The sequence below is a fragment of the Staurois parvus genome, unplaced genomic scaffold, assembly GCF_062004578.1.
Source record: "Staurois parvus isolate SC_StPar_1 unplaced genomic scaffold, SC_StPar_1.0 ptg000050l, whole genome shotgun sequence".
Classification (NCBI taxonomy): domain Eukaryota; kingdom Metazoa; phylum Chordata; class Amphibia; order Anura; family Ranidae; genus Staurois; species Staurois parvus.
This window is the reverse complement of record NW_028317846.1, coordinates 4,306,586-4,332,020: the sequence shown is the minus strand read 5'-3', so window position 1 is coordinate 4,332,020 and position 25,435 is coordinate 4,306,586. Positions and strand designations below refer to the sequence as shown.

The 25,435-nt window shown below is 41.5% G+C and overlaps 1 protein-coding gene across 1 annotated transcript in view; it reads right to left on the bottom strand.

Moving 5' to 3' along the window:
• LOC149470236 (zinc finger MYM-type protein 2-like) overlaps positions 1-25,435 on the bottom strand; it is a gene marked incomplete at its 3' end in the record, with an annotated part of 114,422 nt that overhangs the window by 42,861 nt on the left and 46,126 nt on the right. Inside the window, exons 2-4 of the mRNA XM_089666027.1 lie at positions 18,266-19,099; positions 13,327-13,612; positions 2,058-2,220 (exon numbers count right to left, since the gene is read on the bottom strand). Coding sequence (XP_089522153.1) covers positions 2,058-2,220; positions 13,327-13,612; positions 18,266-19,025 — 1,209 coding nt within the window. The remainder of the gene's footprint in view (positions 1-2,057; positions 2,221-13,326; positions 13,613-18,265; positions 19,100-25,435) is intronic.

The window sequence follows — 25,435 nt, the reverse complement described above, 5'->3', positions numbered from 1 at the left end:
CAGGATGTTTCCACCACCATGTTTGACAGTTGGGATAGTGTTCTTGGGGTCATAGGCAACATTCCTCCTCCAAACACGGTGAGTTGAGTTGATGCCAAAGAGCTCGATTTTGGTCTCATCTGACCACAACACTTTCAACCAATCCTCCTCTGCATCATTCAAATGTTCAGTGGCAAACTTCAGACGGGCCTGGACATGTGCTTTCTTGAGCAGAGGGACCTTGCAGGCACTGCAGGATTTCAATCCCTGTCGTCGTAGTGTGTTACCAATTGTTTTCTTGGTGACTGTGGTCCTAGCTGCCTGGAGATCATTGACAAGATCCTCACGTGTAGTTCTGGGATGATTCTTCGCTGTTCTCATGATCATTGACACTCCACAAGGTGAGATCTTGCATGGTGCACCAGACCTAGGGAGACTGACAGTTGTTTTCGTTTTTTTCCATTTGCGAATGATTGCACCAACTGTTGTCACCATCTCACCAAGCTGCTTGGCGATAGTTTGGTAGCCCAGTCCAGCCTTGTGTAGGTCTACAATCTTGTCCCTGACATCCTTGGAAAACTCTTTGGTCTTTGCCATGGTGGAGAGTTTGGAATCTGATTGTTTGATTGCGCCTGTAGACAGGTGTCTTTTATACAAGTAACAAAAGGAGATTAGCAGCACTCCCTTTAAGAGACTGCTTATAATCTCAGCCTGTGACCTGTATGAAAGACACCTGGTAAGCCAGAAGTCCTGCTGAATGATAGGGGATCAAATACTTATTCCCCTCATGAACATGCAAATCAGTGCATAATTTGTTAGACATGCATTTCTTTTGAATTTTGTGTTGCTATTCTGTCTCTCAGTGTTACAATACACCTACCATTTGATGTTTAGACTGATCATTTCTTTGTGAGTGAGTTTTTACAAACATTCAAAATCAGCAGGGGATCAAATACTTATTTCCTTCACTGTAAAATCCCAATAAAATACATTTATGTTTCTAGTTGTAACATGACAAAATGTGGAAAATTTCAAGGGGTATTAATACTTTTTCAAGGCACTGTAGATGCAATGGGGGAGGTTGTGATGTGATGGATCTGAGCCATAGCACAAAAATGAGATTTGGACCTCTAAACTTGCTGGAGGATCATTTTACTGACCGGACCTCTGAAAATTTTAATTCTATACCATGGCAATATACTAAAGTTGTTTATGCCATATTAATTGGACCTGCAGCCTTACAGAATGAAGGAATTTGGTTCAGTCCTAGCCAGGTACCACACATGCCTACCCTGTATGTTCCTTCTGTGTTTAATGTTTTTTTAAAATACTCTGGTTTCCTTAAGATATCAAACACAAACATGTAGGCACCCACACAAAACTGGTGATTGGCAAAGACAAATGGTTTGATAAAACTATTAAACAATATTAACAAATGTGTGCCCGTTCCAAATCGCAAAGGGTGGGGATGTACCCAACAATGCTAAAGAAATGTCTCGGCAGGCAGTATGTGCAGGAGAGGAAAGTAGAGGGTGTGACAACAGGCAATATTGTGCAGGCAAATTGTACAGAAGGTATGACAGTCGGCGGTATGTGCAGGAGTGTGAAGAGTATGACAGTGTCTGCTAGTACAAATTAGGACTGTATGAAAGCGAGTAGAATGTACAGAAGAGGACTGCAAATTGTATGAGAGGAGACAATATACACAAGAGAGTAGATCAGAAAGTACTGCAGGAGGCAATATATGCAGGAGGGGAGGGCACAGAGTATGGCAGCAGGCAGTATGTGCTTGAGAAGAGTAAGGAGGGCAAGACAGGAAAACATGTACAGGAGTGAATGACAGTGGAATACATGATAGAAGGCATGTGTAGTAGAAAACGGGGGGGGGGGCATACAGATAAAACCTGAGTGTGTTTGCTGGAGGATGGATACAGCTGAAAGTGTGTGTGCTAAAGGAGGGAAAGATCTATGCGTGTGCTGGTGGTGGGACTTCACTGGGGAAACACCAATCTGTGTGCTAGAATTATGTTGTTACTAGAGAAGAACCAACAGTATTTGTATATGAACCTAAGGTATACCTCTGTTAGTTTGCCACAGATAGTGCATCTTGATTTGTTTTGATTTTTGGCAGAATTCTGTTTGTCCTCATAAACCGATAAACAATAGGTACTACAAAATTCCTGAAAGGATTCACTTGAATCGACTTGAGCAACAATTGTACCTTTCATTGTTGTAATATCTCTGCAAGAAACAAGCAGAAAATGTTGTTAACAAGCATACTATTTACAACCCGCGGATGAGTAAGCACAACCTTAAAGAAAACAAAACAAATAAAACCAAACAATTTTTCAGGGCCAAAAATGATTTTCTCTCTCTTAGGAGCCCCATTTTGCCTTCTGCAACAAGTCTGACCAATGTTTGAACTATGAGCTGCCCCCAACATCACCTGCAGATTTACAAAGTACTGTATGTGAAATCTCTAAACCCAATACACATTGTTAACAGTGTCAAGTGGTGAGCAGCTGTTCAAGATGTTCATAAAACATTGAAATTACTATAACAAAAGAATTAAAAATATTGGAAAAAAAAAATTCAGCTGTAGTGCAAAAAAAATAAGCATTTTGCCTGTAAATTTCTTATATTGGTGTACAGTACATGACATCAGAATGGTTTTCATAGACCATGAGTTAGATATGCTGCTACCTTCAGGTGACTGGACACCAGCAAAGACCTTTGCTATGGCCTCCCTTAGGCTACGTTCACACTAGCTTTGTCAGCAGGCGTTATACAAGCATTTGGGAAGCGTTTTTAATGCTTCTCAAATGCCTATGAAAATTCCGCACATAGCAGCACACAGTGAAACAGTGTTGCGGCAAAACTGACGCCTCATGTCGAATCAGGAGGAGTTGAAGCCTCCCATTCAAGTCTATGGTGCTGCTCTTCAAACGCCTGGAGGCGAGGCGCTTGCGGAATGTTAATACCATTTAACTTCATTATAGGCCTTTGTGGTGCGGTTTTAACGCTTGGCAAACGCCTATCAAATGCCTCAAAACCAAGCATAGGGCGTTTGGGGAGAGTTAAAAACGCTTCCCAAATGCCTGTCAAATGCTATAGGGGCGTTTGGCAAGAGTTAGAAATAAAGTCAAGTGTGAATGAGCCCTTAGAGCATACACATATAACCCTGTCCACTCTGTAAGGCACCAGTTTTTTTTTTAGCAAGCAATACAAAGTGTTCAAGACAAAGGTGGAAAGGACCAGCATCTTGTACTGTACTCCAGGATATGGATTTTACAGGCAATTCACAATTCCTATTTATTTTAATTTTACAGTACAGGGCTGGTATTCCTAAGACCACGGGAAGTGCCCAAGCAATAAGACTGAAGGGTGGGCAATAATATAGCAACTTGGAACTGCCAACAAGAAACACAAAGATGCGGAACCTGAAGAAAAACAGCTTGAAGCGCCTTGGGCCAAAACTCACATCAGTTGAGGACTGAAAACATGCTGTTAAAAGACAACCTGGTTGCAGCACATCTGGGATACAGATTGCTTGATGATGATAGGCCAAGTACACTCGAACAGCAATGGTGGAATGGGCTCTAATCAAAAAGGAAGGAACCTTTTGCTTAAAAAGGCATAGGCCCTGGAAATGAGCCGTCTGATCCACCTGGCACCAGTGTATCATTTACAAGGGCCCATGGGCAGGACAAGAGTAACTCGGTCTTGCAAACAGAATCTGTAGCTTTCAGGTAGACCCCGTAGGGTTAATTTCTCTGTCATGCTTTTAAGCAGGACAGATGGAAGGCAGGACAATGACCTCAATGAGGTTGAAAGACAAGACAACCTTGGGTAAAAAGGAAGGTTTCAAAACCACCTTGGTCCTTGTGAAAAACAAGAACAAGCTCCATACAAGAGAGCTGCTAACTCAGAAACACACCTACAAGACATGCTGGCAACCAGGAAGGCAAGCAAGGTTTTACAAAAAGTGTGACCCTATCCTTACAAACATGTCATACGTACCTGCTCTGTTCAATGGTTTTGCACAGAGCAGCCCTGATCTTCCTTTTCTGGGGTTTTCGATGGCACTCAAGGCTTCTTTTCTTTGTCTGCCACCATAGCAAGCACTTGCTATGAAGGCAGACATGCAGGCTCGATCCCATGCTGGGCTTGGGTGTCCACTGACACACACACACACACACACACACACACAGCGAGGCTGGACACAGTGAACACAGTTTTTTTTTTTTCACTTCAATACAGAGTATGCATTAGGTAAAAAACTTTCTGCCTTTACAACTACTTCAATCAGTTACCGACTGCGCTATAGCCAAAAGACTGCTACAGCTTGGTCATCTAGTACTGGGATGTCTATATAGACATCCTTCCAGAACTCCACACCCCTGCACGCCCACAGATCGTTGTGTCCTTTAACCACTTGACGCCCGGCCTATGGCCAAATGGCGTCCGCAAAAGTGCATTACCTTTCCGGGAGGCCGCCATATGGCGTCCTCCCGCACATGTGCAGTTCGCGTGCTTGCAGAGCAGCGGCGCGGTCTGTCACCGGCTGTGTACCTCGGACACGGCAGATGACAGATCTGAGTACCGGCCCCCGTTGCCGGTACCATGTGACCTGCTGTGACCAATCACAGCAGGTCACATGACAGTTGTATACAATGGATGGCTTCATTCATGCCATCCATTGTATACTACTGCCTAGCTGTGAATGGTCACAGCTAATCACATGCACATGTCATGTGATTAGCTGTGGCCAAATCACAGCTAAGCACAAAAAAAAAAAACCCTGAATGAATCGATGTCATTCAGGTAAATGCTTGCTTATAGCAAAGTAATTCTTTGCTATAAGCAAATTGTGTAAAAAAAAAAAATAAATACTTATCACTTACCCAAAGTAGTACAATGTTACTATGGTAACATTGTACTACTTTGGACATAGTGAAATATGACAAAACAAATCTTAAAAAAAAAGAAAACAAAATTTACTAAAAAATTTTAAATAAAAAAAAAAAAAAATGAAAAAAAAAATGAAAAAAAAATATATTTTTTTTTTTCACACTGTCACCAGTCCCTGGTCACCGCCATGCCAGTTATAGGATGACGCTGTAGGATGACGCTGGTGTAAAAAAAAAGTGAAAATAATTTTTTTTTATTTTTTCATTTTCCGAAACATTATGACAAAAAAAAAAATACGACTTCAAAAAACTCGCCATTCCTCTTATGAAATATGTCGGACTGTCTACTTTGCAAACAGTGGTCATTTGGGGGATATCTGTACTGTTCTGACATTCTTGGACCTCAAGAAATTAGATTGGCTGTCAGTACTTCAGGATTGATCAATATTCAGATATATACCATAGTTTGTAAACTCTATAACTTTCCTACAAACTAAAAAATACATCCTAATTTGGGTTATTTTCACCAAAGACATGTAGCAGAATACATCTTGGCCTAAATTTATGAAGAATTATTTATTTGCAAACTTTTATAACAGAAACAAAGAAAACCGTGTGTTTTTTTCAAAATTTTCAGTCTTTTTTGTTAATTTAGCAAAAAATAAAAACCCCTGTGGCGATTAAATACCACCAAAACAAAGCTCTAGTTGTGTGAAGAAAATGATAAAATTTTAGTTTGGGTACAATGTTGTATGACTGCGCAATTGTCATTCAAAGTGTGAGAGCGCTGAAACCTGGCCTGGGCAGGAAGGTGTAAAATTGCCCGGTACTGAATTGGTTAAAGGTATACCCCAATTGCTGACTAAAACCAGGCAATGTAGAGACCATTCCTTTGGATGTTTACGAACATGGCCACCAGGATGGCAGAACAATGTCCTCATGGAATGCGAAAACCACCTTCAGAAGAAAGCACGTAAAACCACCTTTTGGTTGTAAAGAAAGAGCTCTTCACAGAAAAAGGCCACCAGGGCAGAAAAATGATTGATAGACATAATGGCTATGAAAAAGGCTAAATAGCTGGCAAGAAACACCCGGGGAATATTCCTGATTGGTTCAAAGAGGGGTTTGTGCATAGCAGAGAGAACCAAATTAAGGTCCCACCATGGAAGCACAGGGTACTGTAAGGGGGGCCTGATACGAGAAACACCTTGAATAAAGGATTTTACAAGGAAGTGCGAAGCCAGAGGCCTTTCGAAAAGGTTACAATATAAACAGAATATGTAGTCATATACTTTGTGTGGACATATAGAAGAGAAACTGAGTACCGTAAAAAGAACTTTATTATGTACCATTAAAAATCTATTATATAACATTAAAAATTATTCTCCACATAGGGGTTCACAACATGCAAAGCTTGCAAGTGGACTCAGTGTGTTTTGGGTATCCTTCTTCATGAGCACATGTAACCGAATGAGTACACTGGGACCTGTTCCTAATCTTTAATAGAGTAATATCAGCCAGTAAGTTAGACTGGAATTCATAGCATGCACAATGTTGCCCATAGAGGTGCAAGTGAGTAAGCCAAGGTGAAGACAAGGTCTCTCGGGTGGGAAATTCAGGTACATTCAGTAAACAGCCAATGGTCTTGTACACAATATTAAAATAGAAAGACAAACCATCCAGACCCAACGTAAATAAGTCAATATAAAGACAGCATGGTAGTCAAAGTAGTCAAGGCACATATATTCCAAAGAAGGAGCTCTTAATAAGCATCTTAGAAACAAACTGTTCACATCAATCCAGCCTGTATACAGGGGGCAATGTGTATGCAATTTAAAAAGTGATTTTCTCTGTGCAATGATCTTGTGAGTAATACTTTTAATTGGCTTGGACTAAAGTATTGAATCTCTTTACTACACTATGAGAGGTTATTCGTTTTCTCTTTTCTGCTGAATGGGCTGCTTTCTGAGACATCAGGATATATTTGTGGTCTACCCTTCTGGTGAAGTGCGAAGCGTTCTCACCCAGATTGCTGGGAAAAGCTTCTCCTGACCTCACCTTAGTGTGAGTCAAGGTTTGAGTTAAGCGGCAACAGTAAGAGGTGGGGGCACTCGCTGGTGAAATATATGGGAAGCGGCACCAGTAAGAGGTGGGGGCACTCGCTGGTGAAATATACGGGAAGCGGCACCAGTAAGAGGTGGGGGCACTCGCTGGCGAAATACACGGGAAGCAGAAACAGTAAGAGGTGGTGGCGCTCACTGGTGAAATACACGGGAAGCGGCACCAGTAAGAGGTGGGGGCACTCACTGGTGAAATACACGGGAAGCAGAAACAGTAAGAGGTGGTGGCGCTCACTGGTGAAATACATGGGAAGCGGCACCAGTAAGAGGTGGTGGCACTCGCTGGTGAAATACACGGGAAGCAGAAACAGTAAGAGGTGGGGGCACTCGCTGGTGAAATACACGGGAAGCGGCAACAGTAAGAGGTGGTGGCACTCGCTGGTGAAATACACGGGAAGCAGAAACAGTAAGAGGTGGTGGCACTCGCTGGTGAAATACACGGGAAGCAGAAACAGTAAGAGGTGGTGGCACTCGCTGGTGAAATACACGGGAAGCAGAAACAGTAAGAGGTGGTGGCACTCGCTGGTGAAATACACGGGAAGCAGAAACAGTAAGAGGTGGTGGCACTCACTGGTGAAATACACGGGAAGCAGAAACAGTAAAAGGTGGTGGCACTCACTGGTGAAATACACGGGAAGCAGAAACAGTAAGAGGTGGTGGCACTCGCTGGTGAAATACACGGGAAGCAGAAACAGTAAGAGGTGGTGGCACTCACTGGTGAAATACACGGGAAGCAGAAACAGTAAGAGGTGGTGGCACTCACTGGTGAAATACACGGGAAGCAGAAACAGTAAGAGGTGGTGGCACTCGCTGGTGAAATACACGGGAAGCAGAAACAGTAAGAGGTGGTGGCACTCGCTGGTGAAATACACGGGCATTTATATGCTGAAGCACGCATGGTGAAAATTGATATATTTTTTTGAAGCATGTTTTTGAAGATTATTTGTTCCAAGTGTGGGACAGTTCTTTATGTTCAAATAGTTTTTATTAAAGTTTAAACATACATAAGTAATATATGATAATCACTCTTTTGGTTCACATCGAGAATAACATTTTACGAAAAATAAGACAAAAGGGAAGTGGAGGTTCCCCACCAGGTGGCCGGGGAACCTGTATTTCTGTGATTCAGTTACATGAGAGATATGCTCCGTATGTTGTGAACCATTCTAGGAGACTAGTGGGGCATAAGGGTGGGGAGAACATGAGGGTAGTGGAGGAACAGGGAAGGAAGTGGGGGGAAGGGAGGGTAAGCACCAATTCAGTGTGGGCAGAGTATTGTATTCCTTTCGAATAGTAATCAACAACGTATTGAGCAATTAGGATTTTTTAACCATCGAGGCCATTGAGACTTAAATTTGTGATAGGAGGAGTTGTGCAGGGCTGTTCTTCTTTCCATCTCACATTGGAGATTGAGATCAGAAAATAGGCGTGACAAAAGAGGAGTTGAAGTGGATCGCCATAGTTTGGTAATGTTAATTTTAGCGGCTGCTAAAATGTGTATAATGATAATGCGTGAGTTCGTAGGGTATTTATCAATCCCGATGTGAAGGAGGGCTAGTGCTGGGTTCGGGGATATTTGTGTTTCCGCAATTGAGGAGACTATCTGGAACACCTTGTTCCAATATGATTTGAGAGACTTACACAGCCAGAGTAAGTGAAGTAGTGAGCCTGTCTCTCCACAGTGTCTCCAACATGCTTGCGAGAGCTGGGGATAATAGAGGGATAGTTTGGTAGGCGTTAGGTACCCCTGATGGAGAGTTTTTAGATACGTTTCCCAATGAGAGCTGCATTTTGAGGCTTTGAAAGTAATAGTGAATGTTTTTTCCCAGGTAAGTGGAGCTATTGGAAGAAGTTTTCCCCAGTTGGCTAATGAGGTAGTATTTGTGGGAAATAGGGTTCCAATTATAGTTGTGTAAAAATTTGAAATTCCTTTTTTTGGGTAAGTGGACATCTGGAAGAATTGGTGCGTAGATACCGGGACTTTTACCTCTGATGGTATGGGTTTTTTTTGTAGTGTATGGGCTATCCGCATGTATGTGAATTGTTCCATGTCTGGAAGATGGAATTTCTTTTGGATAGTGGAAAATGAGTCAAGCTTAGGATTAGTGTAGATATCATGAATATGCAGTAAGCCAGCAGCTTTCCACCTTGTTAGGTTTAGTTGTGGGATGATGTGGTGTAAGGAGGACAGTGGGACCGGGGTTCGCACTGTATTTTGATTTAACTGACAGTTATTTATTAAGGACTATATATTCATATGTATTGGAGTGGGTCACCATTTGAGTCTTATTTTCCTTATTTCTATTCATTATGTCATCATTGTTGGTATACTTCTAATAATTGTTAGCACACAATCATTTTGCAAATTTTGCACATGTACATTTATATTTGCATAATATTGTTGTGCACACATTTATGGTGTGGCTTACATGACAATTTCTAGCAGCAACACATTCACCCAATATTTAATTAGTACAACATTTGTTGGCTAGCACAGGGTTATTTTGTGGGGTGTATTATGTCCAGAACAGGGCATGACTGAGGTACTTCCATATAAACGAAGAGAAGATAAAAAGAAAAAAAAAAAAAAAAAAGAAAAGAAGGACACAGGCTGCAGGAGATATCTACAGGACAAAATTATGGAAACACAAGGTAAAAGAAAAAAATTGTTACCCAATATGGTATTGGACTGCTTTTGGCATCCAAGACGGCCTGAATTCTCCTGGGAATTGACAAATATGAGTCTTGCATAGTGGATAATGGAATCCGATACCATTCTTCATGCAAAAATCGCTCTAGTTCTTGCAGAGATGCCAGAGGAGGAAAAGAAGCCCAAAACTTATATCCAAAATTGACTACAGTGACTCTATGATATTAAGGTCAAACAACTGTGGCGCCCAGGGAAGGTGCAAGAGTTTGTCTGCATGCTTGTCAAACCAAGATTTGACAACACCAGCTGTGTGAATCCGAACATTATCTTCTTGGTAAATGACGCTGTCTTCGGGAAACTATATCTATATGGCTAAAATTTGTACAGTCGCTGGCAGTAACTACCTTTCAAACTGATGAGGCCTGCAGAATACGATGATTGCGAGGCAACCATGTTTTAACGCTGGCACAAGACAGTCCTGGTCGTAAGCTTGGGACAATCTCTCCTCTTCTGAGCATGAATATTGGTCGCTAGTGGTTTGGCAATTGCAATTCTCCTGTGAATGCTTTGCTTATGGAGTTCCCTCTGCAGTATTTGTGGACACGACCTTTGGAAGACTGAGATTGAGCTCTGTAGTCACTTTTGCAGCAGTGGTTTTCCTATTCCGGGTCACAATCCTGCACAATATCCTTTTGTCTCTTTCAGTCAGTTGACCGCACTTACTCCTCATGCACACTGGATGTTTTTTTGTACAACCAGTAAACTCCCCAGCATGTTATCCTATGTGTCCATGCACACAGGCTTTAATCAGAGTTTTTTTGGCATGGGCATTTTTTGGCTGGAACCCAACCCCCCCCCCCCCCCCCCAAGAACTAGTAAGTTTCTAGGGGTTTTAACTGTAAAAACGCTCCAACGCTGGTAAACGTGAAAAAGCAGCTTTTTTTGAGCCAAAATATTTTTTTTTTGTGTGTATAAAAAACACTAAAAAACGCAAACGTAGAACAACACAGCTAGACACTAATTCAGAAACGCAAAAAAAGAAAAATTCACGTTTGTAACATACTTTACACAGCTAACGCTACTGGCGTTTTTAAAATGCCCAGTGTGCATGAGGACTTATGCACAGACTGTTTCCCAGAAACTGTATATGGAACCTCTCCCAACAATTCATGTTGCAACGTTTGCACATTTATATTTGCATAATCTAGTTGTGCGGCACTTTATCGTATTATACATTTCTGGTATGGCTTATACATGACAGTTGCAACGCATTCACCTATTATATATTACTTATCTAGTATGATATTTGTTAGCAAGAGCAGGGTTCTTTTGTGATATTTAATACAGGGGTTAGACAACAGAATGGAAGCACTATATGATTTGCAGGTGTGAAGGGGACATGTTTCGCATTGAAAATGAAAGTGCTGTAACGTTCTTTTGCTTCCGCTATGTGATGAGACACCTAGCTAAAAGGTGGGAAGTCTCGTTTGCGTAATTCACTTTGTGCGTTGCTAGTACACAGCGTTATGTCAGAGCTTACTGAGTTTCATACTGTTGGTGCCCACTAGGCTGGTGCCTCTGACTGAAGCTGTCAATTTATTTTTGCGGTGTCGCAAGGTACAGTATCAAACGTTACGATGGCATATACAGTTTCCGGGAAAACGTCATCTGATAAGCAATGACAGACAATCTGGGGTTAAGGCCTGCAGGGAATATAGCTGTCCCTCCACAGGATGCAGTCGCACTCAATGTTCAGTGGGGTGACCGAGACAATCTTACGCACTGCACTATCTGGATGCCAGTGTATTCAGAACAGAAAATCTTTGAGCCCCAAAAGATGGGAAAGATGTGTCAGCAGAGGTGCCCAAATGTAAAAAGAGAAGCTGAGTTGATAAAGTTGATTCTTCACAAAAGTATCAACACAAATATGTATAAAACAATATATATATATATATATATATATATATATATATATATATATATATATATATATATATAAAAATTCATAATATTTTACAAGGGCAGGGATGCACTGAAATGTCGGCGGCTGAAACATATCGACGGAAAATAGCCCTATCAGCATTTTGCCATTAGGAAAACTTTAGCAGATACAGGGGGCTGTGTGTACTGCAGATGGGGAGGGTGGGGGCGACGAAGAACAGCACTGTACACAGTGATCTACTGCTAAATGTCACTGCCGGTTTTTAAATGCAATTGCCAGCCTTTTTTCCCCTTCACTATAGCTTCAAGAAGGAGATGTCATTCTCCCTGCTGATAAAGGAAACTAAGGGGCAGGGTCTTTGGGTAATGTCACTAGGTGACTCCACCCCTTTAGCGGTGGGGAGAATGACAGCTCCTTCTCTGAGCTATAGTGAAGGGAAAAAAAGCCAGTAATTACATAAAAACAATGCCGTTTTTTAAATCTAATTACCAATTTTTTTTCCCAGTCATCATGTGAATTTACAGATTCATAATAATCTAGATCACAGATTATTCATAATAATCTGTATCAAATAATATTGGTATTTGATACTTACTTTAACAGATATATAAAATTATGCAGGGAATAAATATCAAATTTATGAAGTGCCTCTACTGACACAATTTTCTCATCTTCGCTCGCTCATCCATGTCTTTATGGACCTTGCTTTGTGCACTGGTGAGCAGTCATGTTGGAACAAGAAGGGACCATCCCCAAACTGTTCCTACAATGTTGGGAGCATGAAATTGTCCAAAATGTCTTGGTATGCTGACACCTTAAGAGTTCCCTTCACTGCAACAAAGGGGCCAAGCCTAACCCCTGAAAAACAACCCCACACTATAATCCCCCCCTCCACAAAACTTTACATTTGGCACAATGCAATCAGGCAAATACCATTCTCCTGGCAACCGCGAGACACGTCCATCAGATTACCAGACAGATAAGAGTCACTTCAGAGAACACGTCTCCACTGCTCTAGAGTCCAGTGGCAGTGTGCTTTACACCACGGCATCTGACACTTAGCATTGCATTTGATGACGTAAGGCTTGGATGCAGCTCTTGGCCATGGAAACCCATTGCATGAAGCGCTCTATGCACTGTTTCGCTAATCTGAAGGCCACACGAAGTTTGGAAGTCTTTAGCTATTGGCTCTGCAGACAGTTGGCGACTTCTGCACACTGTGAGCATGTGTTGACCCTGCTTTGTCATTTTATGTGGTCTACCACTTCGTGGCTCAGTTTCTGTTGTCCCCAGTTGCTTCCACTTTGTTACAATACCACTAACAGTTGACCGTGGAATATTTAGCAGCAAGGAAATTTCACGGATGGACACAGATGGCAAACTATCATGGTACCACGCTTGAATTCACTGAGCTCCTGAGAGCGACTCATTCTTTCACAAATGTCTCTCATAGTTGAGGTCTACCTATGATGCCAATTACAGGCCTCTCTCATCTTTTTAAGTGGGACAACTTGCACAATTGGTGGCTGACTAAATACTTTTTTGTATGTGTGTGTGTGCATGTGCGTGTGCGTGTGTGTCTATAGCTATCTACACACAAGTAGCCAAATTCTGCTGTGAACATTTTGTGGCTATGGGTACCCTAATGCATAGTCATACTTTGACTGCGCTACAGAAGTTAAACAAATGCCCTGGTTGCTATTTTAAAAAAAACAAAACACTTACTTTTTACACATAGTGCAGAGCTTCTTTGGAGCTGGCTTCTGTGAAAAAGATGATAAACAAGAAGTGGAACAGAACAAGTGAGTGGATCCTTTGCGTTGGTATGCGGTCTGCCCTTTTTGAAGTGGCTTCTTGCAGTTTGCACATGTCACTTTTACAGCTTTTGACGGCTGTTGTGGTGGTGGAGGCTGCTGTAAAACTTGTTTTGGAAGGGAGGCTACTGGTGACATGATTTCCACACCTGGCTGCTGATTTCGTGGAAATGAAGCAGACTGGGATAGCCAGGCATCTATAAAAGGAAAAGTTTAAAGTTCACAAAAAGCACAATTAGAAATTAAAAACATAATTTCCAATTATTTCTACAAAATACCTAGCCATCAACAGGCAAAAGAAAACCCCTATTTGTGCAAAATACTTGTGCTGAAAGCTGATAATTGGCATCTTACATCGCTGTTTTGAACATAAATGATTTGATTTACAGGACTGAAAGTTTTAAAACACAACAAATAAAACCAATCCGCTGTGGACAACCCTGTTCCTGACACATTACACTTTTATACTGCTGTGAAAATTCACATCCCTCTCAGTTTTGGTATGTTCACAATATACCAGGCTTAACCAGCAATGAATGGTGCAATAATGCAGTTTTTGTTTCTGTAAATGTTGGGGTTGGGGGCAACCTATAGAGTAACAAACAGATAGGTCTGAAGACGCAATAGGGGAAAAAAAAAATAAAAAGGCAGCACAGTGGCTAAATGGTTCACTTCCGCCTGGCAGTACTAGGATTGTTGGTTCGAATCCCAACCACAGTATAACCTGCCTGGAGTTTGCATGTTCTCCCAGTGGCTGCGTGGGTTTCCTCCGGTTTCTTACCACACTCCAAACACATGCTGGTAGGTTAATTGGGTCCTGTCTAAATTTACCCTAATATGTGTATGTATGAATGTGAGTTAGGGACCTTAGATTGTACACCCCCTGAGGGTTAGGGACTGATGTGAATGTACAATATATATGTAAAGTACTGCGTAAAATTGACAGTGCTATATGAGTACCTGAAATAAATAAAAATAAATGAATTTTAAAAAGCTGCACTATGCTGGAATTCCTTTAAGAGATTTGTTAATAATATCGGTTCATGGTAGACTGTACAGATTATTCAAATGGCAGTTATTACTGAAGCTAACCATTCTCTTGGGTGGACCAATAATTAAGTGTAAACTTGCATCAGCAGTTTTGCTGGGATGGATAAAGTAAAGAAAGACTGAAGTACTATTCCTTCAGCAAACTCTGCCCCAGGCTTCTTTCAGTGCAGGTCACATCACCTAATATTTAAGCATTCGGTCACATTTTTTCTAAGAGCTCAAGCGGATTATTGATCCGAGAACCATGTTATTTTTAACTGTTTGGGCAAAACTACTAACATTGCTTTATATATCGTAGCTGATTTAAACCGGTTACCACAACGTTTCATGTTTATGATGCATCTGTTTTACCATGTACTTGTATGAAAAAGTATTCTGTGTTTTTACATTGCATCCTTTGTGTGAAATACCTGCCAGTCCCCCTGCTTTCCTATTTCAATCTAACCATACTAGGCATGGAAGCACATCAATCCCAGAGCGGTCAGTTTTCTTCTTTGCACTACACTTAGGAGGACCACCTGCCTGTGCTCCAATGGTCAGCCTCCTGCTGACACACACCCCTGCACAACTCTTCATTGTGAGGACCAGTGTACTGCAGTTTCTCTGTCTCCTGCTGACTCCCTCCCTCCACACTTCACCCCCAGCTCCCTAAGCCCCTTATGCAGCTAAGAACAGAGGTTATGTGATCACCTATAAAACAAGGTATTTTAAACACACACACACACACACACACACACACACCTTAGCCATAACATTATGACCACTGACAGGTACAGCAAATAAGAAGGCAACATACACTACATAGATTATCTCATTACAATGGCATCTGAAAGTGGAAGAGATATACTAGGCAGCAAGTGAACATGCTGTCCCTGAAGTTTATATGCTAAAAGCAGGAAAAAAAAATAGGCAAGTGTAAGAAGTAACATTGACAACGGCCAAATTGTAACGACTAGGTCACAAACTCCAAAACTGCAGCTCTTTGTGGGATGTTCCTGGTCTGCAGTGGTCAGGACCTACCAAACGTGGTCCAAGAAGGGAAAACCAGTGACCCTCTAACAGGTCTGTGGGTGGCCATGGCTCATTGATACATGATGGGGGGAGGGAGGGGGGCAGAGGGGTGGATGGCATGGGGGTCTCGCCTGTGTAGTTCAATCCAATAGAAGAGCTACTGTAGCTCTAATTGATTAAGTTAATGCCGAAAGAATGGCACCCTAAATGTGATGCAATTCTGTCATGATAGCCGTGCAGCAAAATGCACCGTTAAATTGTGCTAGGTTTGTCGCCCAACAAGTAGCAGAAGCTTCTTTTGGGCAATAATCTCGCATAGGGCAGCCCACAGAAGTAAATGGGCTGCCCTATGTGTTTGACAAGCGGTTCTGCATGTAAATCGCTTTTGCAGCAGTTGTTTTCCTATTCCAGGTCACAATCCTGCACAATGTCCTTTTGTCTCTTTCAGTCAGTTGACCATGTCGACCGCGCTTACTCCTCATGCACACACACAAAAAAAAAAAACCACAAGTGAGAACGCTCGCTCCTTAACCGGGCCTGATAGTAAAACTAAGCCTACCGACTAAACTTATAACAAAGCTTACCGGTAGGTAAAATCAATATCTCCTAAATGTGCGTTGTTTAGGAGATATTTGCTATTTATGACAGTCAACGCATGCACTATGAAGGAATGGAACACCCGTGCTGCTCCTTCAGAGCGCTGTGCCATGGCCCGAGACTCTCACACCAGTCAGACAGCCAGAGCTCACAAACCTGGAAGGAAGACCAGGTGAAGATGGAAGCCCTGTCAGCAGTGACAGCATGCCACTGGCGGGCTTCGTTTTAAGGCAAGTCTTTCATAATGTGCTAGTTATGCAATGCATACTAGCACATTACGACATTATCTTGCAGGTGATTTTTTTTTTCCCCCCAAATTGCAGCTTACCACCGCTTTAACTTTTTTTTTTTTACTGAAAAAACATTAAACTAGGGATGCACCAAAATTTCGGTGGCCAAAATGTTTCGGCCAAAAACACCCCTTTTGGGTGTTGGCCAAAATGAAAAAAAGCACCGATACAGGTGCAGAAAAAAACCCGCCCCTCGCATCCGCCAGGTAGTTCTCAGCATTACCTGAGAAACCATTGATTCCAACACTGGGCATAGAGATGAGTGAAGGAAAGATGGCCACCACTCATCTCTATGCCCTTGGAGGACCAGAGCTACGTCACTTTCCGTTCCAGCCATTTTTTAAAGCACTAGAACAATGCTTTATTTTGATCTAACGCTTTACATTGTAAAGGAGAGATGTGGGGTCTTATTGACCCCATATCTCTCCATAAAGAGGACCTGCCACTAATTATTTCTATCACAAGGGATGCATACGTTCCTTGTGATAGGAATAAAAGTGATTACATTTTATTTTTTTAAAAAAAAAGGGACAGTGCAAACAGAAAAACAAAAAGAAAAAAAAAAAAAATGTAACGTGCCTCTGTCCCCCCGTGCTCGCACGTAGTGGTGAACGCATACATAGGCCATGCCCACATAAGTAAACAGTGTTCAAACCACACATGTGAGGTATTGCTACGAACGTCAGAGCAAGAGCAATAATTCTAGCAGTAGACCTAGTCTGTAAGTTTACACTGGTAACCTGTAGACATTTCTAAAGCATCACCCATGGAGATTTTTTAAGTACCGCAGTTTCACGGCATTCCACGAGCATGCGCAATTTTAAAGCGTGACATGTTGGGTATCTATTTACTCGCCGTAACATCCTCCTTCATATTTTACAAAACAATTGGAGTATATATTGGTTTTCTTGGGGTTTTTTTTTAATCAGATTATTTTTTCCAAAAAACATATATTAATTTTAAAAAAAATGCACATTTCGTTTTCGGCACCTGAATTTTCATTTCGGTGCACCACTACTTTAAGCTATATTTAAAAAGCCATAATATAACAAAATTTAAAAGTATATGTTGGGGTAATACAATTATACAAAAAAATGCAGTACATCTTTCCAAAAACATGCATATTTTCCCTTTTTTGTCTTTTTAGGAAAATACCTGTAGATCTGACAGAAAGCTAGTGTGCGCTCGACGTCCTGTTTGACCTGACAGCACACTGACTTGCTGCACTAAAATATTGACCAGTGCTGTCAGCCCTGCCCAGTTCTTCCATTGGATGCCATTTAGGTTTTGGAAATGAGAAGAGAAGGGATTCTGTAGTCCACCAGAAGAGGTCAATGACCAGGGAACTAGTGTGCTGATCATAGCAAAACCAGGCATCCTTATTTAGTACTTGACATACGTATTCTAGGTCGGTGACAAAGCAAAGAAATTTTTCTTTTAAAGTAACACTGCTGATCTGCAGAATTCTGATTGTTTCAAAACATCTTGCACATGGCCACTGAAAAGATATCACTAGTTCTGTAAACTATCAATTCAAAGCATGGGGTTTAATCAGGACTAACAGAACATGTAAACAAGATTTTTGTAAAGTATAACAACACTACACCCTATTGGAAGACGCTCTAGTATACAGTATATTTATTGCCTTTTGATTTATGGCCTTGTTGATTTTAGACTGGCAAAGATCTGTGTTATGCCCATCAGCCACAGCTGCTGTGATGTCAAGATAAAACACTAAATTATTTTCGCCATAAAGCAATGGAAATTCCAGTGACAATGGTGTAATGCCCTCAAGGTGACCTTAATGGCAGAAACCACAATTGCCACACAACTAGCAAGCGATGACATTTACACATATACACATACCTTATATAGGTAGCCCATATACCAGTTTTAACTTACCAGAAGTATGATGAGTTGAAGATTCACCGTTTTGAAAAACATCACCACTAACATTAATTCGTCCTGGATTATAAGGTCCTGTTGTAGACTTGTTCTGTGAGGTAAGTGGAGATGGATAGGTCTGGACATGGCCACCAAAATTAGCTCCTTGTAATCCATTAGGCACCTCTCCCATGCCAGGGTTTTGCAGTGAGGTCACATGAGTAATCATCAGATTCATATCTCTACTCTCACTACTCTGAATTGGACCATCACCTACAGAACCTAATCCTGAGTCTAATGTGGTGACATTTGCAATCTGTATTTCAGAGTCAGGCTCAGTAGTAATACCAGAATTTATCATCCCAGTATTGGGCTTGTTTCTTGGGAAAGTAGATGCCGATGGAAAATCCGCAACAGGTCTACTGGAGTCCATAAGCCTGGGAGTACTGAAACTGGAAGCATTTTTGTCTGGTGCACGACTGGGCTCAGGTTCTTCCTCATCATCAATTATGATAGTCTCACTTATAATTCCCTTGCCAGAATCTGCATCTTTACTGGAAGAGTGTGATTTTAGTTCTGCCCTGTGATTTTCATTTACTGATGGAGGAAATCCTGAACTTCTTGATGCAGAAGGTGGGGCAGACTGAGGAACCTGAACAGGTTCAATGAAAACAACATCATCATCATCGTCAACTATAACAGCAGGTGCACTCTGGAAGGTTTTTGAAGGTGATGGACCACCAAACGCATTGCCCACATTTTTCAGTCCTGTAGCCATGGCATTAGAAATCCAGAAGCCGTTTGTCAATCAACCCTATTCAAAGGGCAAAGGTACATCCCAGATAAAATAACCTGTCATGGACAGAGGAGAAAAAATATTAAGAATTATATTAAAATATATGTTAAAAGCCCAACAGAGCCAAAATACAAATTACATTTCAACAAAGAACAAAATAAACAGACTCAAACACTGATTTCTGAACAGTGGCAAGACAAAGGGCTTGTTCCGCTCATTTGAGCTGAGCTGATCTGCATAGATCAATGCAGGCCCAACACAAGGACACATAGAAAACTACTGCTTTTTATGTGCCCTGTTTCCACACTAAAGCTGCATTAAGGTGGGATGCGCGGTGTAAAAATGCATATGTACATGATTTTACCACCCCCCGCGCATGCAGTGCAGCTCTTTATCCTTATTGTTGCCTTTGAGGTTTTCAACCTTAAAAAGGTAGAATATCTTATAGAAAAGGAAGGTCAGTCCTGTTTTTGAGCAAACAAATTTGCCAAGTTGGGTAAAGATGTGTGAGTGGCAAACTCAAAGGTTGCAGTCGTAGACGTCACGGCTTCCCTGAACAGCCAGGAGGGCAGCCTATTTAGTAAGGGTTGTGAGGGTAATTCAGGAAAGCCTAGACAGCTGGAGGTAACTGGGGATTCTATAAATCAGAAAGATTGATATAATCATTTGTCACCAGGAATGCCTCAACCAAATGGCTTGCTGTCTCTTTTTCGATTGGTATTAACCGCAGCGCCCTGCTGTTTGCCATTTCTTGCTTTATGAGGTGATTCTGCCCAGATCTCACGGGGACTGCAGAAGTGAACCATGTTCCATCCATCCCTTCATCCACTCTACAATTTATCTGCTATTGCAGTAATTGCTGCTATACGACAGACTTAGTGTGTTGTAACACAGTACAAAAGAGTGCTGGATGTTCTGTGTAATTATTACGTTTCTTTTTGATAAGGAGTTTCCCATGTTACAAACAACCATTGGCAATTACAGTACTTTTTGTGCTACATAAAATAATCAAATTTCTTTCAGAGAAATAGGGTAAAACAAAAAGGTGGCAGTGTCTGCCTCTATGGGGAAATGATCTCAAAGTCTTTAGTCCCCTGACTTCCCTGTCAAAATCAATGGAACAGCTATCAACCCGTCCCTGCATCCCAGGGTACTAGGTGTGAACTCTCCTTTCGCCCTCACATCCAATGTCACAAGCCTGCATCCTCAACCTCTGTAACATCTTTAAAATATGCCCCTCCTTGACCATTGACACCACAAAGCTCCTAATTCACTCCCTGGTCATCTCTCGACTACTGCGACTCCCTCCTGTGGATTACCTTTACATAAGCTACCCCCCCCTTCAGTCCATCATGAATGCTGCTGTCATTCTCATCCACCTCACCAACTGTTCAGTGTCTGATTCTCCCCTCTGCTAATCCCTCCACTGGCTTCCACTCATCCAACAAATTAAATTCAAAATACTAACAATAACTTACAAAGCCATACACAACTCAGTCCCTAACTACATCACTAACCTATTCTCCAAATACCAACCAAATTGTTCTCTTCACTCCTCTCAAGACCTCTTGCTCTCTAGCTCCTGTGTCACCATCTTCAATGCTCGCCTACAGGGCTTCTCCCGAACCTCTTCCATCCTATGGAACGTGCTACCCCAATCTGTCCGACTGTCCGATATTGAACTGTATTGCAACTGAAATTGACTGGAGTAATGGCACTGCTGGAAATGTAAAAGTGGAAATTTTTAAACCTAGACAAATTTACGGTGTTAAGGCCCGACTCTGCCTGGTAATTTCAAAGAAAGTGGAGCTTGTTACTTATATTCATGTAAAAGAACATCTGGATAAAAGCGATGATTTTATATAACAAGAACATACTGGAAAGATAACACATTTAAGAGAGCAAATTTTCCAAGGCTGAGGGCTGCTCTCCAAGACTTAACACTGCAAAGGATCGAAGAAGACAGAAAAGAATTGAGAATGTTTCAAATTGACCACATGCAAACAGTGCAAAATGTATTCTCATGCACAGCAGGATTAAAAGGCTAAAAATAAAAACAATGTGACTGATGTAAAGTTTAAAAAAAAAAAGAAAAGGGCATTTAGAAATATAAAAATGAAGGAACACTAAAGCAGCCTTTTTCAAACTGGTTGTCCAGGCACCTAGGCGTGCCTTCAGGTTTTTTCAGGGGTGCCTTGGCAAAATGCCTAAAAATTGCCCAAACATTGTACACAAGGCAGGTATAACAAGTCTGCCTCTTGGTTACACAAAGCCACAGGTTTTGATTGGGCACCATGAAACCATCTAGCAGCTGGCGTCCCAACAACCGATGACGTAATCAGATGATAAAGAGGACTTCGGGTCCCTGAAAAGCATCCTTGTTTGCCCCTATCTGTCAATACTGTGGTCACATTACCCGAGTGAGGGAGAAGAGAAACAATGGAATACTGGGCAGTACCAGTGTGTATTTGCTTTGGAAGAATAAATCACCTAATGCTGGGTGTTCTATATGTGTGACGGGCAGGAGGGCTGCTTTGTTTACCAACAGTCCTCCTCATCGGCTAACCATAGAAGTGTGCTTACAGTGAAGCACCCGCAGTAAAACACTCCCACCACACAGTTAACCCTTTGATCGCCCCTCATATTCACCCCTTCCTGCCCAGTGCCATTAGTACAGTGTCAGTGCTTTTTTTTTTTTTAGCACTGATCACTGTATTGGTGTCACTGGGAATGTCAGTGACACAAAGTCAGTTCCCCCGTGTCAGAATGCCCGCTGCAGTCCCGCAATAAGTCGCTGATCGCCGGCATTGCTAGTAAAAAAAAAAAAAAAAAAAAAAAAAGAAAAAATTCCAGTATATATACCGCCATTTGTAAACACTAACTTTCACATAAACCAATTAATTTACACGTATTGGGATTTTTTTTTTTTTTTTTAGCAAAGACATGTAGCAGAATACATTTTGGCCTAAAATTATGACGAAATTAGATTTTTTAAAATTTTTTCACTGGACATAAAATATTGTTTTTCTCAAAATTGTCAGTTTTTTGTTTTTTTTTAATAGCACAAAAAATAAAAACCGTACAGGCGCTCAAATACCACCAAAAGAAAGCTCATGGGGGGGGGAGGGAGGATGTAAATTTCATTTGGGTGCAGCATTGCATGAGCGCGCAATTGTCAAAGTAACAAACGCGCCATAACGCAAAAAATGGCCTGTCAGGAAGAGGGGTAAATCCTCAGGAGGGCAAGTGGTTATTATCCAATTTTAACTTCAAAATTGACCCAATATTCGTGCTTGATGGAACTTGTAAGTAAAAGACTACTTAGATTCTAGTAATTACTAGCAATTCTTTGTGCAATTCCTGGTGGATGGAAAATGGCTGAGATTGACTAAAAATGGCTAAACGTATGGCCAGTTTCACCACTTGCCCTCCTGGGGATTTAACCCCCTTCCTGACCAGGCCATTTGGTGTTCGGCACTGTGCAATTTCAACTGGTAATTGCACGGTCATGCAATGCTGTACCTAAACGAAATGTATATCCTTTTTTTCACACAAAGCTTACTTTTGGTGGTGTTTGTTCACCTCTGTGGTTTTAAATTTTTGTGCTATGAACAAAAAAAAGACAGCAAGTTGATAAAAAAAAAACATTTTTCACTTTTGGTTATTAAAAAAACCCCCCAATAAACTCAAATTTAGTCATAAATGTAGGCTAAAATGTATTTTGCAACGTCTTTGGTAATAAAAAAAAAAAATCTCATAGCGATCACATGATCACTGGGTCCTATTCACCGGGATCTTCAATCCACTGTACAGTCACGAGGGGGGAGTATGAATACGTCGCTTTGACTGTAGCTGCCACTCTGCTGCAAGGACATTGTGGGTGGGCGGGAAGTGGTTAAGGGGTATGTATTGGAAATATTTTGTGGTTTTTTTTTTTGTTTTAAGGTTAGATTCCCCCCCCCCCCACCGCCATTTCAGGTTTTTATTTGTGTTCTCACTAGGCAGTTTCCCACAAAGTAAGACAAAATAAAGATGGTGCGAGCAGCCCATTGGTTGACAAAGAAACCCTAATTGATCAGTGACTATGGTGGTTATTTCACCCTTGCTTGTTCAGCAATTGACTAGTATACATGCTACTCGTAATATTGCCATCCATGTCTATATTTATACTGTGCTCAGCTGTGCCACTGAGGTAGATTTTCATTCCTGAAGCTCTTTAACCACTTCCCAACCACGCACTCTAGTTTTACTGCTACAGTACGGGCTGGCTGTGCAGAATCAAGTATATATACGTGATTTTGCATTTCTGGGTAGGGAGCACGTGCGCCAATGATTTATGGATGGTGATTGTCGGAGAGAGTGACAGGAGAGAGCTCTGTGTCTCTAAACACAGAGCTCTCTACTGACAGCGGCAATGTGTCAGTTTTGGTCTCCCCGCAAGGCACAGAATGCAAACTGGCACATCCCTTAGTAAAAGGCAACACACAGCCAACACATTAACACTTGCTGGGCACGCAGATAACCCCTTGATTGCTCTAGATGTTAAACACTTCCTAGCCAATGTCATTAAACAGCAACAGTGTATATGTTTAGTACTGACCACAGTATTAGTTTCACCGATGTTAGTGGCAGTTCCCGCAAGGTCTCAGTTAGTATCAGATTGCCAGCTGCACTATCACAGTCCTGCTAAAAGTCTCTGATCGCCACCATTACGATTATTTAAAAAATTAAATAAAAATTCTTATATATATTTTACCAAAGACATGTAGCAGAATACATTTGGCCTAAATTTATAAAGACATTTTTGTGTGTTTTTTAAAGTGTTACTAAACCCAGGACTCTGCATTCACTATAACTGGTCTCCCACAGTACACAGAACATGGAAGTGCAATTATTTTAGTAAATATAAACTGCTAAATACCTTTTCTCATCAGCAGTTATAGCAGTCTTGTGACTTCTGTCAATGTTAAGCAGAGCACTGGTTAAAGCTTGTAGGAGGAGTTTTTTTCTGCTCTAGGAGGATGCAGAACCCCAAACCTCTGTCTGGACAGTGCTGATCTCCCAAGAAAAATAAAACCTCTCTAGCAATACACACCAAACTGAGCATGTGCAGAGTGTCTCCACACGATATGTCTGATCAGGAGATAAGAGGGGGACACTGGAAGAAGGGGAGGATCAGAGAAGTCAGGATCAAACAGCCTTTTTACACAATGTAGAGGATTAACCCCTTAGGTTCCACAGTGATATCAAACATGCTTTACTGCATATACAGACTGACTTTACTGTTGTGGGTTTAGAAACACTTTAAATTTAAAACTTTTTTTTTTAAATTTATGCTTTTTTTTAGTTTATATAATTTTAAAAATAAAAATACCCAGCGGTGATCAAACACCACCAAAAGAAAACTCTATTTGTGTGAAAATAAGAAATTTCAACTGGGCACAGTGCTGCATGACCGTGTTAAAGTAGCACAGCGCCCAAAAGCAAAAACCTTCTGGAGCTTAAGTGGGTAAACCAAGCTTGGTCGTCATTTTCTGCCCTTCTTTTGTATAGTGAAAATTGATAAAGGAAAAATAAAAAAAAATAAATGAGGAAGAAGATAGTCCATCAGGGACTCACCCCACTCTTCAAATTTTTTTTTAAAATGGATTACAAAGCCTGTATCATGACCTGTGAATGAAGGCCAGAATCCTGCAACTCAGACTCTCCTTCATTGTCCATGAAGAAGGAGGCAGGTCTCCGCTGATCCACTGTTACTACTGTTTTGCCTGAAGACCCAAGGCTATTAACCATGCAACGTCAGAAGTCCAGAGCCAGGAAGAGGATAGGCATTCCTGTAGTGAAGATTTCTCCAGGATCCACCTGCTTGCACAGCGTAGGATATACTTCATTAGAGGTAAGTAAAGAGACTGAAGCTGGAGTAATTGTTTAGCTAAACTTTAACAATAGCCTAGTTTACAGATAATGATCTAAATAAAAAGTTGCATAAACTAGGACTTGACCCTTGGGTGGTTTAGTGGATATGTGGCTGGCTAAGGTTCATACACACCAGGCGCTGTATTACAATGCAGAGGCTGGTGTGTGATGCAGACTGGCCGGATCACTGCAGGGCTAATAATAATAATTATTATACAGTATTTATATAGGGTAAGCTCAGCACTGTACAGTAGCAAGGGGGACAGAACATGAGACAAGACAGTAACAATACAATACACGAGGGGTTCAAGGGCCCTGCTCTTTCGAGCTTACAATCTAGGAGGGAGGGGAAGGTGGTACAGGAGGAGATGGCTGTGGGGGATGGAGTGGTGGGAGGAGTGGAGGAGGTTAGTTGTTAGGTGAGGTTGGGGTAGGCTTCCCTGAAGAGGAGGGTTTTCAGGGTGCGCCTGAAAGTG